The sequence below is a fragment of the Orycteropus afer genome, unplaced genomic scaffold, assembly GCF_000298275.1.
Source record: "Orycteropus afer afer isolate SDZICR_OR568_19922 unplaced genomic scaffold, OryAfe1.0 scaffold00580, whole genome shotgun sequence".
NCBI lineage: Eukaryota > Metazoa > Chordata > Mammalia > Tubulidentata > Orycteropodidae > Orycteropus > Orycteropus afer.
Window position 1 is genome coordinate 152,575 of NW_006922167.1, and position 15,308 is coordinate 167,882.

General features: G+C 38.9%; 1 protein-coding gene across 1 annotated transcript in view; it reads left to right on the top strand.

The window, feature by feature from the left end:
* PSKH2 (protein serine kinase H2) overlaps nt 1-15,308 on the top strand; it is a 38,901-nt gene that overhangs the window by 6,509 nt on the left and 17,084 nt on the right. Inside the window, exon 2 of the mRNA XM_007956192.1 lies at nt 1,317-1,983. Coding sequence (XP_007954383.1) covers nt 1,317-1,983 — 667 coding nt within the window. The remainder of the gene's footprint in view (nt 1-1,316; nt 1,984-15,308) is intronic.

Genomic DNA, 15,308 nt, shown 5'->3' on the forward strand with positions numbered 1-15,308 from the left:
ATCATTAACAACCTGAGATATGCAGACGATACAACTTTGCTTGCTGAAAGTGAGGATGACTTGAGGCACTTACTGATGAAGGTTGAAGAATACAGTCTGCGATATGGATTACGTCTCAATATAAAGAAAACAAAAATCCTCACAAATGGACCGATGAGCAGCATCACAATAAATGGAGAGAAGATTGAGGCTGTCAAAGAATTCATGTTACTTGTTTTTACAAATGAGGCCAATGGAAGCAGCAGTCAGGACATTAGATGATGTGTAGCATTGGGAAAGTCAACCGTGAAGGAACTGTTTCAAGTGCTAAGGAGCAAGGATGTCTCCTTAAAGACTAAGGTGCGCCTGACACAAGCAATGATATTTCCAATTGCCTCATATGCATGTGAGAGCTGGACAATGAATAAGGAAGACCGAAGAAAAGTTGATGCTTTTGAGTTGTGGTGCTGGCGAAGAATGCTGAAAGTTCCATAGACTGCTAAAAAAAACTAACAGATCTGTCCTGAAGGAAGTGCACCTGAAATGCTCCTTGGAGGCGAGAATGGTCAGACTTCGTCTCACCTACTTTGGTTATGTTGTCAGAAGGGATCATTCCCTGGAGAAGGATGTCGTGCTTGGTAGGGTGGAGGGTCAACGAAAGAGGGGGAAGCCTTCAGCAAGATGGATTGACACAGTGTTGTGATGATGGGGTCAAGTATAGCAGGGATCATGGAGCTGGCATGGGATCAGGCAGTGTTTTGTTCTGCTGTGCATGGGGTTGCTATGAGTCAGAAACGACTCCATGACACCTAACAACAACAACAGTAGCTGAGAGGTTGGTGGTTCAAATTCAACCTGAGGTGCCTTGGAAAAAAAGGCCTGGCAATCTACTTTTGTAGAAAATAGCCATGGAAAATCCTATATACCCCAGTTGTGCTCTGACACACATGTGGGCCCGATGAGGTGAAATTGACTCAATGGCAATTGGTTATTCCGTTAGGTTTTTTGTAAGGGTAAGATAGATAGGTAGATGCATATCTAAATGCCTGACACATAATACGTGTCTAATAAATGCTATTGTCATTCAGACTGTCTGTCTGACAACTCGTTAACTTTCTATAGTTTGCCCCCATTTCAAAAAAAGATTTGGGATGGGCTTCAAAAGTACTAAACACAATTAAACAATAGTAAGTGAAAGAGCAATAGTAGTAATAAATGAGGGAGCCAGGGTAGGAAAATATAAGGATAGAAAAAGATGATATAAAACATGGACTTAGTTAATTTCTAGGGTCATCATCAGAGGGATAACAAATTTTTCTTTCTTTGCCCCTCACCAGGTATGACATCAAGGCCCTTATTGGGAGAGGCAATTTCAGTAAGGTTGTCAGAGTGGAGCAGAAAGCCACCAAGAAGCCTTTTGCAATAAAGGTGATGGAAACCAGAATGAGGGAAGGCAGAGAAGCGTGTGAAGCGGAGCTCCGCGTCCTGAGGCGTGTTAGCCACTGCTACATTGTCCAGCTCGTGGAGGTCTTCGAGGCCCAGGACTGCGTCTACATGGTAATTGAGCTGGCAACAGGAGGAGAACTATTTGATCGACTCATTGCTCAGAGATCCTTTACAGAGAAGGATGCTGTCAGAATCCTCCGGATGGTTGCTGATGGGATTAGGTATTTGCACACTTTGCGAATAACTCATAGGGACCTAAAGCCTGAAAATCTCTTATACTACCATCCAGGTGCAGAGTCAAAAATTTTAATCACAGATTTTGGGTTGGCAAATTCTGGGAACAAAAGTGGTGACTGGACAATGAGAACACTCTGTGGGACACCAGAATACATAGCCCCTGAGGTTTTGCTGAGGAAACCTTACACCAGTGCAGTGGACATGTGGGCTCTTGGTGTAATCACGTTTGTTTTACTTAGTGGATTCCTGCCTTTTGATGATGAAAGCCACGCACGGCTTTATAGGAAGATTGTGAGAGGCAAATATAATTATACAGGAGAGGTAAGAGATCATTTTATTCCTATTGTGTTGGCCTAGAGCAGAGTTTCTCAACTTTGGCACAATACATATTTTGGAATGGGTGAATCCTGGACATCGTGTAGGATGTTGAGCGGCATCCCTGCCTTCTGTCTGCTAGGAACCGCTCGGCCCCTGCCCTTCCAGTGACAACTCAGAATATCTCCAGACTGTCCTCTGGGAGACAAAATCACTCTTGGTTGAGAACTACTGCAGGTAAAGGTGCTCTGGTGGCACAGTGCCTAAGGCATTTGACTGCTAACCAGAAGGTTGGTGGTTCGAACCCACTAGCCACTCTGTGGAAGGAAAGCGGGACAATCTACTTCTGTAAAGATTTACTGCCTCAGAAACCTGAAGGAGGTCACTATGAGTTGCAATCAACTCAATGGCAGTGGGTTTGGTTTGGTTTTGGTCTGCAGGTAGAAAGTACCTAGATTGGTTTGTCTGTGGTTAGCACATGACGTCGTGTACCTGAGCCAGCTGAGCAGACAAATATGTACCCCAAAGCTCAGCATGATGCTTGAGTGTTTGGTGAGAGATTTCCTGCCTTAAATCCGGTTGATCCAAGCCTTTTTTTCTAAAGTAATGTTACCTCAGTGAAATGTTCAGTCTCACAGCTTGGGTGAAAATATTTATCCATTGTTTGAACTTGGAACTCCCAGTGTTCCTGTGTTAACATTTGTTGCTTTGGAAATGTAAGCAAAGTTGTCAACATTTGTGGGATGGATGCTCAACAGAATGGGAAATTCATCTGGTGTTAAGGAAGTGATCAAATTTATATTACTTCTGATTTTTAAAGTTTTTTTTTTCTCATAAAGAAAAAAGATTGGTAGACTTGATTATATCTACTTAAAATGTAATGTCTATATGCAATATGATATAATATCCAATAATGTATATATAATATCCGATAACATTACTAACAAAATTAAAAGCTAAACAGAAAATTGAAAAAGAATATTTTCTGTATTCTGACAGAGCTTTAATACCTGATTGTGTATGCATATATTTAAAAAATGCATACAAACAGATAACTGAGAACTACTCACTAATGTCCAAAGAAATGCAAATGAAAATTTTTTTTTTCGTCTATCAAATTAAGATTTATAAAAAAACCTCAATCCTCTACTTAATTGTACTTTACATTTATGTGGTAGACTACTTCACAATGTCTAAATTATGTGTACTTTAAAAATTTAAGGACATCAGAAAATGTTCACATCCAAGTGAGAAAAAAATAATATGTGTATTATCACAAATATGTGAGAAAATGTGTGCATAGAGAAAAGACTTGGGTGAAACACAAAAAAACTTTAAATGGATTTATCTCCTGGTTTTGGGATTATGGATCATTTTGGTTTTCTTCTTTATATTTTGAATATCTTTATATTTCTGTTTCAGTTTTGTTTTGTTTGCTATTTCTGTTTTGATTATCTATTGCTGCACAACAAACCACCTCAAAACCTAGTGGCTTAAAACAACCATTTTATTATTCCTCATGGTTCTGAGGATGGGTCTCAGTTGAGTGACTCTTCTGCTCCATGTAATGCTGGCAGGGACTGCCGTCCTCTGAGGGCTTGACTGAGCTGGAATATTCTAAAGAACTGCCTCAAATATCTGGCATGTTGTCAGGTATGACTGGAAAGCTAGGTTTAACTTGGTCTCTGGGACTACCAGGACTTTATCTGTCATGTCTCAAGGCCTCTTTCACACCGTTAGGTCTTCCATGTATTCTTTCCAGGAGAGAGGCCAAAGTTCTTACATAGCTATTTAAAGTTTCTAAAATTCACTGTTCCAAGAGGGAGAAAGGGGAAGTTTCCAGTTCTACTCAGTGCTGGGTTTGGTAACAGCTCAGCATCACTTCTGCCTAATATTAGTGGTTACTGTGATTCCTAGGTCAGCCCAAACTGACTACACAAGGAAGTGAATACTAGGGATGTAGCTCACTGGGGTCATCTTTGGATGAATTTTTGCTTTTGTATTTGAGGGAGGAGGTTTCAACTATATACGTAATATTTTATTTTTATAAGAAGAGAGTACTAATGTAAATATGGCAAAATATTAGGACTTACTAAAGCTCACTAGTGGATATATTAGTATTTATGTCAGTTTCTGCATTTCTGTTTGTTTTTTTAAATAGATTTTAGTTTTTAGAGCAGTTTTAGATTCACATGTAAATTATGCAGAGCATACAGAGAGTTTCCATATACCTCCCTCTCCCCTGCAAACTGTTTCTCCTGTGAGAAAGTGCCACTTCTCTGGTACATTTGTTAAAATCGATGAACCAATATTGATATATTATTAAGCAAAGTCTATAATTTACATTAGGGTTTCCTCCTTGTATTGTACAGTTTCATGGGTTTTTACAAATGCATACTCTCTGTGTTCAACATTACAGTAACATACACAATAGTTTCCCTGCTCTAAAAATTCTCTGTGCTCCATCTATTCATACCTCCCCCTCTCCCACTGAACCCCCGGCCACCCCTGATCTCACAGTTACTTTTTTTAATGTACAAAACTAATATACAACATATCTGGTTAAAAAGTCCTTGTTGTAGATTGAATTGTGACTCCCCAAAACATGTGTTATAAATCTTAACCTTGATGACTGTGGTTATAATCCCATTAGGGAAGAGTTGATTTTGTTATGTTCATGAGGCAGGATTAGTGTAGAGTGTATCTTGAGTTAATCTCTTTTGAGATATAAAGGAGATTAAATAAGCAAGCTAGGAAGCTGAGGCAGAGGCCATGGAATTCTCCAAGGAGCCTGGAAGCAGAAGATGAAGAGACAAGGACCTTCCCCAAGAACTGACAGAGAAAGAAAGACTTCCTGTAGAACTAGCACCCTGAATTTGGACTTCTAGCCTCCTAAACTGTGTGAATTAAATTTCTGTTTGTTAAAGACACTCACTTGTGTTGTTTCTGATATAGTAAAAACTCACTGCCATTGAGTCAGATCCAACTCATAGTGATCCCTCCTTGGGTTTCCAAGGCAGTATCACTACAGAAGTAGATTGCCCAATCTTCCTTCCAAGGAGTGGCTGGTGGGTTTGAACCGCTAGCCTTCTGGTAAGCAGTCAAATGCCTTAGAAACTGTGCCACCAGAGCTCTCTCTGATATAGTAGTACTACATAAGTAACATAGACCTTTAGCCCATAACTGAAATCCCAGTTATGACACCTTGAGAGAATCACCTCTTTCATCTAGAATTCAAATGGAAAAAGTGAACTAAATAGAATAAGAACTTTCAGAGATCTAAGTGTTATATCTTCTATGATGAAATTGAATTATATATTTAATATAAATACTTAATTAAAATAATGTAAACAGTGAATATTTTAGTAAATACCTGGCTTATCTATACTGTAGCCCCACTCATACAATGAAAGAGTATCTAGAATGTTAGCCTTTAACTTTTCTGGATTTTGGTGTAAAATAAGTTGCTTCTCATGAAGCCTTAAATGACCATTCCACTTGTATCATTCTTTGCCTTTTCTGAATACTGTTTAACAACATAATCGATTCCATGTGTTTTGACATTTAATCTGTCATTTCTCTAAAACATTATAGGCTCCTTGATGGCTGGGACTCTATATTTTCCCTAACTTCAATGAGATATCATAAAGAGCTAAACATAGAGAAATAATTTAATAAAAAATAAAATACTGTTTAAAAATATTGGGCGATTCTAATTTGTAACTACAGGAGGAAATGTATTTCAAATATAACTTTGTTTCACGCATAGAATACAAAGTTCAGTTTATAGTAAGGTGGATTATTAGATAATTTATAGTTTGAGTTGCTGAATTGATTATATTCATTCTGGACTATAAAGTGGTTTGGAAGGGTACATTTACTCTACTCCCTGGGTTTTGTTAGGTAGGGGTGAGAGTTCACTTCTCAGTTGTCTCCTGCAATGCTGGAGGAACACTGTTACATTTTAGACAGATATATGAATATAAAGTGCCCTGGTGTCACAAATGGTTACATACTCAGCTGTTAACTGAAAGGTTGGCAATTTGAATCCATGCAGCATCTTTGTCGGAGAAAGATTGCAGCTCTGCTTCTGTAAAGATACCAGCTAAGAAAACTCTATGGGACTGTCAACTCTGTCACAGGGGGTCTCTATGAGTCGACATCACCTGACAACAGTAATATAATGAGGTCTATCAATCTTCTTCTTTATTTCTGCACTGGGAGGGGGGAACTTTTGTAAGGGCAGAAGGGCACAGGTAGTGGTGGGGAAGGGACAATGAGACCAAAGACACCCACTGTGTGAGGGAGATCTTTACTTATCTGCTTGCTTACCAATGTGTTCTGATGGCTTTCAGCAGAGTGGCAGAGTTCACACTAGAGACAATGAAGATTCAACTTTCATCCTTCTGGAGACTGAATACATCATCCTTATGTAGCGCTCACCTGTTGCTTCCCGTCAGGCTTTCCTTGTGTCAGGGATTATTCTTAGCTCTGTGAACAGCCATCTGGAAAATGCACTGCATCCTTGCACTTGGCAACCAAGTAGTCTTGGCTGAAGGGCTGAGCATCACTATATGGTCTTCAAATACGAGTACTGTAACACAAGTAGGAGTGAAGTCTCAGTATCTGTGGGAGAAAGAGGAGAGGGCCTATCACTGCTAGAAACTGTGTCAAGTGTCATAAAGGAGGCATTTGTGTTGTGTCTTGGAGGAGGGCTAGGGGTTTTTAGAAGGGAGGATTAGAATATTCTGACTAGACGGATGATATATGCAGAGGCACATAAGAGAGACTAAATTGACTAGCAAAAAGCAAGAATTTTAGAGTGTGTATGTATGTGTGCATGTGTGTACATGCATGCTCATATGAATTTTTTGTAAACCCGTAGCATAATGGTTAAGGAGCTCTCAATGGCACAGTGCCTAAGGCATTTGACTGCCAACCAGTGGTTGGCAGTTCAAGCCCACCAGCCTCTCTGTGAAAGGAAAATGGGGGAAATCTATTTTTGTAAAGATTTACCACCTTGGAAACCCAACAGGAGTTGCTATGGGTCAGAATTGACTCAGTGGTAGTAGGTTGCTGAAGATCTCAGTCTGGAGAAAGAGTAGTTGGATTCCATCTCCTTCAATGCTATTTACTAACTGTGCAGCTTTGAACACATTTTGAATTTTCTCTATATCTCAGTTTCTTATTTGTAAATCAGTAATAGTGATGGTGCCTATTTAATAGGGTTGTTGTGAAAATCACTTGGGCTAACAGGTATAAAGTGTTCAAAATAGCTCCATATATTTTTTCAAAAAGCCAAACTAATTTTTTTTTTTTTTTTGGTCATTCTTCTTAGGTTCTTCCTCTGGGGAAATGAAACAGCCCTGTCTTTAACCTCTAGTTCTTTGAAACATGGTTGTTATTGTTTGGTGCTATCAAGTCGATTTTGACTCATAGTGACCCCATAGGACAGAATAGAACTGTCCCATAGATTTTCTAGGCTGTGATTTTTATGAGACTAGGCCGCAAGGTCTTTTTTCTATGGTTCAGAAGTATGGGAAGATGTTCAGAAATTAAACTCTACTCAGTTATGGCGGGGGCTCAGTTAAGACATTTCTGATAAGAATGAACAAGATTTCATAGCTGGCAATGAATACATGATTTTCCCTTTAGGTTTAATTCACATGGTGTTTCTAACTAAGTTGTTGAAGTTCTTTAAGGCAAGAGCTTGGCAGTAAAACCTCTTTGTATTCTCTGTTCCTTGGGCTTAGCTATTGCTCATCATATATATGTTGATTAAATGAAAGAGTTCATGGGTAGTTAATGTAGGAGAATTAGTGAGACTGAAAATTTGAGTTTTGCTTACATGGTAAACTATTGGTTTGTAACATTTCTTTACAGCACAAACCTCATTTATCAAGTGCACTTTTTTCAGTCTTTTAAGTGTAAGTGAGAAAGTTTGGTGTTAGCATTCTAATACTCAAGCTAAATTGCAAATATTATTGCCAGTGAATTTGTAATCAAACATTCTTCTCTAAGTATATTGCCTATATCACTGTAGGGAGCTTTGGTGGCATAATGCCTAAAGGATTTGAATGCTAACCAGAAGGCTGGCAGTTCAAAGCCACCAGACACTCTTGGGAAGGAAGACTGGGCAATCTACTTCCATAGATATACTGCCTCAGAAACCCAAGGAGGGGTCCCTATGAGTCAAATTGACTCGATGGCAGCGAGTTTGGTTTTTTTGGTTTGTTTATCACTGTAAATTTTTGTGTGTGTGTGTGAAAGAAATTGAAAGTACAATAAGTCTTACAAACAGTAACTATATTAAAAGTGCACTTAAAAAAAAAAAAAACCACATGGATATGATACGGTGCCCATTTGCTTAGAAGAATAACATATTCTACCTATTATTCCCATATTGTTAGGAAAAAAGTTCAATGATACATTCCCATAGAAGTAACAGTTCTGATGTGATTATGTTCTTTTCTCCAACTCTGACCCCAATTTCTCTCTTCTGTCTCCTTATTTCCTCTAATTTTTCTCATTCCATCTTTACTATAGTCCTTCTCTATTCTAGTTATTAAGTAGGAAAAGCGGAAGAGATCAGAAGATATAGTGCTTTAATTCTCTTTCTATCTTAACCAGAATTCCAGTAATGAATATTCCAATCAGGACTACCAAGTCATAATTCCTATAATTTGGTTTCCATTCCTATGGTCTAGTTCCTAAATACTTATGCTAACAAAAATTGTAGTGCTCAATCATTTTTGTAAAATAATATTTTATTGTATTTTCAGTAAAAGTTTACACAGCAAATTAGATTCCTATTTAACAATTAATGGGCGCTCTGGTGGTGTAGTGCCTAAGGTATTTGACTGCCAACTAGAAGGCTGATAGTTCAAACCCATCAGCCCTCCTCAGAAGGAAGATTGGGCAATCTACTTCCATAGAGATTCCACCTCAGAAACCCAAGGAGGGGTCGGTATGAGTTGGGTCTGACTCGACAGCAGTGAGTTTAACAATACACAAATTGTTCAGTGACATTGATTCCATTTTTCACAATGTGTCAATATTCTCATTTATCCATTCTGGATGTTCTGTTTCCAGTATTCTGGTTTCCCTTTCATCTTTGCTTTAGATGATATTTTAAAGATGCACAGTACTGGTAATATTCTTTATTTTACAAGCCAATCCGTTATTTAGCTAAAAGGTGACCTTTAGGGACAGTTTTATTTGAAATTTTGGAGAATATCTCAGGGTGACAGTCTTGGGGAGTCCTCTAGTCTCAACCTATCTAGTGAGTCTGGATTTGTAAGAATTTGAATTCTGTTCTGATAGATGCACAAGTGTGCTATATTATAATTGCTTCCACCTGGCCTCCCTAGCTGCTAATGGATATAAGTGCATTAAGGGGAGATGATTGCTTTCTGAAGAAACCCAGAACTCTATCTTAGTGGGATAAAGGAAGAAAGGCTATTCTCTGATGCCAGTAAATCTAGAGTAGGCTGAACAGAGGTAATAAATGATGTTCTTTCCCCACAGGGGGGCTTCTACTTTTATTATCCCTTTGTACCCTTTTGTTGTTGATACTAGGTGCTGTTGAGTTGGTTCTGTCACATAGTGATGATGTACAACAGAGTGAAACACTAGCTGGTCGTGTGTAATCCTCACAATCGTTGGTATGTTGAGCTCATTGTTGCAGCCAGTGTGTCAGTCCATCTCATTGAGGGTCTTCCTCCTTTTTGCTGATCCTCTACCAAGCATGAGGTCCTTCTCTAGAGATAGTCTCTACTGATAACATGTCCAAATACATGAGATGATGTCTCAAAATCTTCACCTCTACGAGGCATTCTTGCTGTACTTCTTCCAGGCCTTTGTTCATTCTTCTACAGTCCAAGTGTATTCAGTACTTTTGCCAACACCATAATTATATGACATCAGTTATTCTTCAGTCTTCCTTATTCATTGCCAGTTTTCACATGCATAGAAGGCAATGGAAAATGACATAGCTTAGGTCAGGCACATCTTAGTCCTTAAAATGACAACTTTAAATACTTTTAAGAGGACTTCCAGTAAGATGGTGGAATAGGCAGACAAGCTACACAGACCCTCTTCAACAAAGGAAAGAAAAACCAATTGACAGAGATACAGAAGATAATCCTGGAGCCCTGAGCTTTGAAAGGAAGTATACAGAAGTGGATTAGGCACCAACTAGTGGAAAAACCTGAACAAAAACAGTGAGTATAGAGACAGTCGGAACAGTGGGCTGTCAGCTACTCTGACAGGACAAACAGCTTGAATATTTCCAAGTGGTATTGGGACCTGAGAATTGACCTAAAGATCAGCCATGGTCACCAAGGGTTGCAGGGACAACTGCAGTGGTGGCCTAGGAGTAGGAAGGGAAATCGCAAGGAGGGTGACAACCTGAGCTGTGGACTTTCAGCTGTCTTGAGGGCACAGCCATTTTGCTTGTTTGTAAGTGGTGGCCATATTTAAAGTGACTGAGGGTGTGTCCATTTTGAATGTTTACAAGCGGTAGCCATTTTGGATATTTAAAGTGACTGAGGTCACTGCCATTTTGAATGTTTACAAGCGGTAGCCATTTTGGATATTTAAAGTGACTGAGGTCACTGCCATTTTGAATGTTTACAAGCAGCAGCCATTTTGGATTTTAAAGTGACAGCATTCTTATTCAGGTTCCAGGGACCTAAGAATAGGCTCCATTGGCCAAGGATGGCAGGGACATATGGGAGGCTGACAATAGAAAAGAGACAGGTGGTGAACATATAAGTGCTGCCAACTAGCAAATAGAGGAGCACAGCACAGTACTCTGCTTACGTAGATAACATACAAACAAAATGAAAATCATGAGCAAGTCACTCCAATGTACAATCACCAATTAAATATAAACACAAAAATGTCACAGTCCACACAAAGAAGCAAGTTAAGCAGGAGAAACAAGGGACAAGGATACAGACCCAAAACACATCCCTGAGCAAGATGTAGCATTGGAACTCCCTGATAAAGAATTCAAAAGAATTATATTTAGGTATCTTCAACAAATTGAGAGATAGATCAAGGAAAACACTGACAAAATTGAGGAGAAAACCCTAGAACAATTTTGAAAGATAATACTAGAACAAAATGACAAAATAAATGAAAAATGAGAAATGATACAAAATCTACAGATAGAAATCCAGAAAATTAATACTAAATTTTTGGAAATAGATAACACATTGAACAGGCGAAGGAGTAGAATTGAATCAATGGAAGACAGAATTAGTGAGACTGAAGGCAAATACCTCAACACTTCTTTGGAAGTGTTTGGAAGGGATCAATCAGAAAAAAAAAAAAGATCAAAACAAAATGAAGAAAGCCTAATGTTCATGTGGGATACCATCAAAAGGAATAACCTACATGTAATCGGAATTTCAGAACAGGAAGAGACAAAACCACAGAAAAAAATTGTCAAATATTTGCTGGAAGAGAATTTTCCTCGCATGATTGTGGTGTAGTTAATTATATAGTGTGGCTTTTGAAGCCACAAGTCTTTGTAAACTCTGTGGTGGAATTTGCTGTGAGCAACTGAGTAGTTCCTGATTGCTAAAGTTATCCACCTGGGGCATTTCTGTTGAACCAGCATGAAGCAATCTTCTGGGAAGTTCACTCACTCTCAGGTGTATAGAATTCTGATGTTGGGATTTGTTAGTGGTCACTATGCCAGAATCAAAAGGAGAAGAAGTCTCTCTGCAGAAGAAGTCTCTCTGACAGTTGGCTGAGAAAGACATGCTGCTGAGAGAAATGCCTTCATGAGGGACATGAGAGACACACGCTGCTGAGAGAGACGTGAGAGACATGCACTGCTTAGAGAGACTGTCAGCTGAGAAATGGTGGGCTGTGAGAGACTGAGTGCATTTCTGAACTTGAGTTGTTGCCTGTTTCTTCCCTTATAAACCCCATAATCTGTGAGTTTTGTGTGGCCATTGCAGCAGATTATCAAATCCAGCAGAGGGATGGTGGGTGCTGCTGGAAGAATGGTTGGTGTCAGGGTTGGCAAAAGGGCTGGAGGGAGATAACATGTCTGGCCTCACAGGGATAAGCCTTGGGCTACTGTTGGTGATTCTGTCTTCCTCTTGTGGGGTGAGAGGAAGTCAGAAGATGTGTCCTCCCTGCCCCCTTGGCAATGATGAGAATATATCCATTGAAGATGAGAATATATCCATTGAAGATGAGAATATATCCATTGAAGATGAGAATATATCCATTGAAAGATGAGAGTATATCCATTCCAGAAGTCTAATGAACCCAAAACAGGATAGACTCCAAAAGAAAATCACCAAGACATATCATCATCAAACTCACCAAAGCCAAAGACAAAGAAAGAATCTTAAAAGCAACATGGGAAAAACAAAAAGTTGCCTATATGGGGCAACCAATAAGACTAAGCTCGGATTTTTTGGAAGAAACCATGCAGGCAAGAAGGCAATGGGATGGTATATATAAAACCCAGAAAGAGTAAAATTTCCAACCAAGAATTATATAGCCAGCAAAATTGTCCCTCCAATATGATGGTGAAATTAGAACATTTCTGGATAAGCCGATGGGGTAGTTAAGTTTATGTGTCACTTGGGTGGGTCTGGATGTGAGAATCCCCATGATGAGACTGGTAATCAACTCCATGGTGAATCTACTGTGAGCAGATGAGTAGCTGCCTTAGGGATGCGGTCTGCTTCCTGTATATAAGGAGAAACCTTGGGGGATGGTCTCTAGCTTATGGCATGCTTGAACCCTGCATGTAGCCATGTCGTTGTTCAGCAGCCTTCCATATTCTGTTCATCTTGGGACTTTTAATGCACTTGAATTAATGACTTGCCATGTGGTTTGGTAACATCAGGACTGTGCCTTATTACTTGTCAACCTTGGGCTTGTCAGCCTTAGCAGCCAGCAGCTGAGTGAAGAAAAGCCTTGTAGCTTCAGTGGGCTGGGAGCAGGAGGCAGAGGTCAAGCCCAAAGTTGAAGGGCTTTCACCCAGCTCCAAGAGCCTGGCACTTTGAACTCAGACTTAAAGTCTCCAAATTGTCAGAATAAACTCCTGTTTGCAAGGCCATCCCATTTGTGGTATATTCCTGTCAGAGTGGCAGTAGGTAACCGAAACAGCAGCAATTAAGGGAATTTGTTAAAACCAGACCAACCTTGCAAGAGATGCTAAAGGGAGCCCTTTGGACAGAGAACCAATAACAGCAAACATCAACTGACCATTAACACACATGATGACAAAACCCAGAAACCAACCCAGTTATAGAAGTATCCGAAGTAAATAAACCTACAGATTGTAAGCAGGGAGCCAGAGACATCAATTGACAAATGAGGACAACTACAAACCAAAAAGAGGGAAAAAAAAATTGTGTAGTTACAGAATTTCTAAGTGGTAGGGAAGTCAAGACAACTACAAGATAGAACAGACTGTTCTAAACTTGGGAAGAAAATTATAAATCACAGGGTAATCTCAAAGAAATATGATAAACCTTCACATCAAAATAAAAAAAGAGGACTAGCACAAATATTTAGCAAATACTAAAGCAATAGCAATGAAGGATGTTATAACATGATTCATAAACAAAATGAGCTCAGCACAGAAAATTATATGGAACAAAGAAATCAACACCACAAAAAAAGCACATAACAAAATGACAGCAACAAATTCATACTTGTTGATAAATTACATATCTGACAAGGGACTTATCTCTAAAATTTATAGAAAACTCCAACACTTCAACAACAAAAAGATTTAACAATCCAATTAAAAAACTGGCAGAAGACATGAATGGATACTTCACCAAAGAGGATATTCAGGCAGCCAGCAAATACATGAAGAAATGCTCATAATCATTAGCTATCAGAGAGATTCAAATCAAAACAGCAATGAGATACCATCTCACCCCACTGCTAATGGCAAAGTTCAACAAGACAGAAAATAACAAATGCTGGTGAGGATGTGGAGTGATTGACTCTCATACACTGCTGGTGGACTGTCAAATGATACAACCACTGTGGAAAACAGTATGGTGATTCCTTAAAAAGCTGGAATTAGAAATACCATTTGACCCAGCAATACCATTACTAGGTATATATCCTAAAGAAGTGAGAACCAGGACAAGAATAGATATACACACACCCATATTCATTGCAGCACTATTTATAATAGCAAAAAGATGAAAACAACCTACGTGCACATCAATAGAAGAATGGATAACCAAACTATGGTACATACACTCAATGGAATACTATGCAACACTAAAGAATAATGTAGAATCTGCAAAACACTGCATAACATGGGATGAACTTGGAGGACATTATGTTGAATGAAATAAGTCAGTCACAGAAGGCCAAATACAATATCAATTCATTATTGTATAAAGTCAAGGAAGGGCTTATATATGAAAAGAAATTTTCTTTGTTGGTTACCAGAGGTGGGAGGGGAGGGAAGGGAACACTGCAGAAAAAAAAAAATGCATTGACCCATGTCACTTTAGTTTTGTGTATTTCACTTTTCATAAATTATATTTCAATAAAATGCATTTTTTAAAAAGAGATAAACACTTTAAAAGACCACATTAAAACATTTGAAAGAGATCTTTTGTAGCAGATTTGCCCAATACAGTATGTAATTTGATTTCTTGATGGCTGCTTCCATGGGCATTGATTGTTGATCAGTCAATCTCCCCTTTTATTAACCTGTACTCTACCTGCTCTCTTAGCATGCTATTTGGCATGTAGACATGGCTGTCTAATTAGTATTTAATCCCAGGAGAGAGGAATTTAGGGGCTCTCGCCCCAAGATAGAACTGGATGTGCTTGAATGTGATGTAACCCTGTGGATGGAACCTTAAATTTGGGGAACCTAGGCTGCTGCTAATGTGTGCTGTTCTGTTCTTCCTTGTCTGGTTTACTCTGTAAGTAATAAATGCCTATTGATCATGCCATTAGATATGTTTTTGGAGTTTATTAGCTAGGATTTTGTTGAAGATTTCTGCATCTATATTCATGACGGATATTGGTCTGTAGTTTTCCTTTTGAGTGATGTCTTTGCCTGGTTTTGGTATCAAGGTTATGCTTGCTACATAAAATGAGTTAGGGAGGAGTCCATCATTTTCTATGTTTGGAATAGTTTGAGTAGGATTGGTGTCAGTTCTCTGAATGTTTAGTAGAATTCTCCAGTGAAACAGTCTGGGCCAGGACTTTTTTTTGTTGGTAATTTTTGATGACCTGTTCAATTTCTTCTTTTGTTATGGATCTGTTCAATTTTTCCACATCAGTCTGTGTTAGTTCAGGTAAGTGGTGTTGCA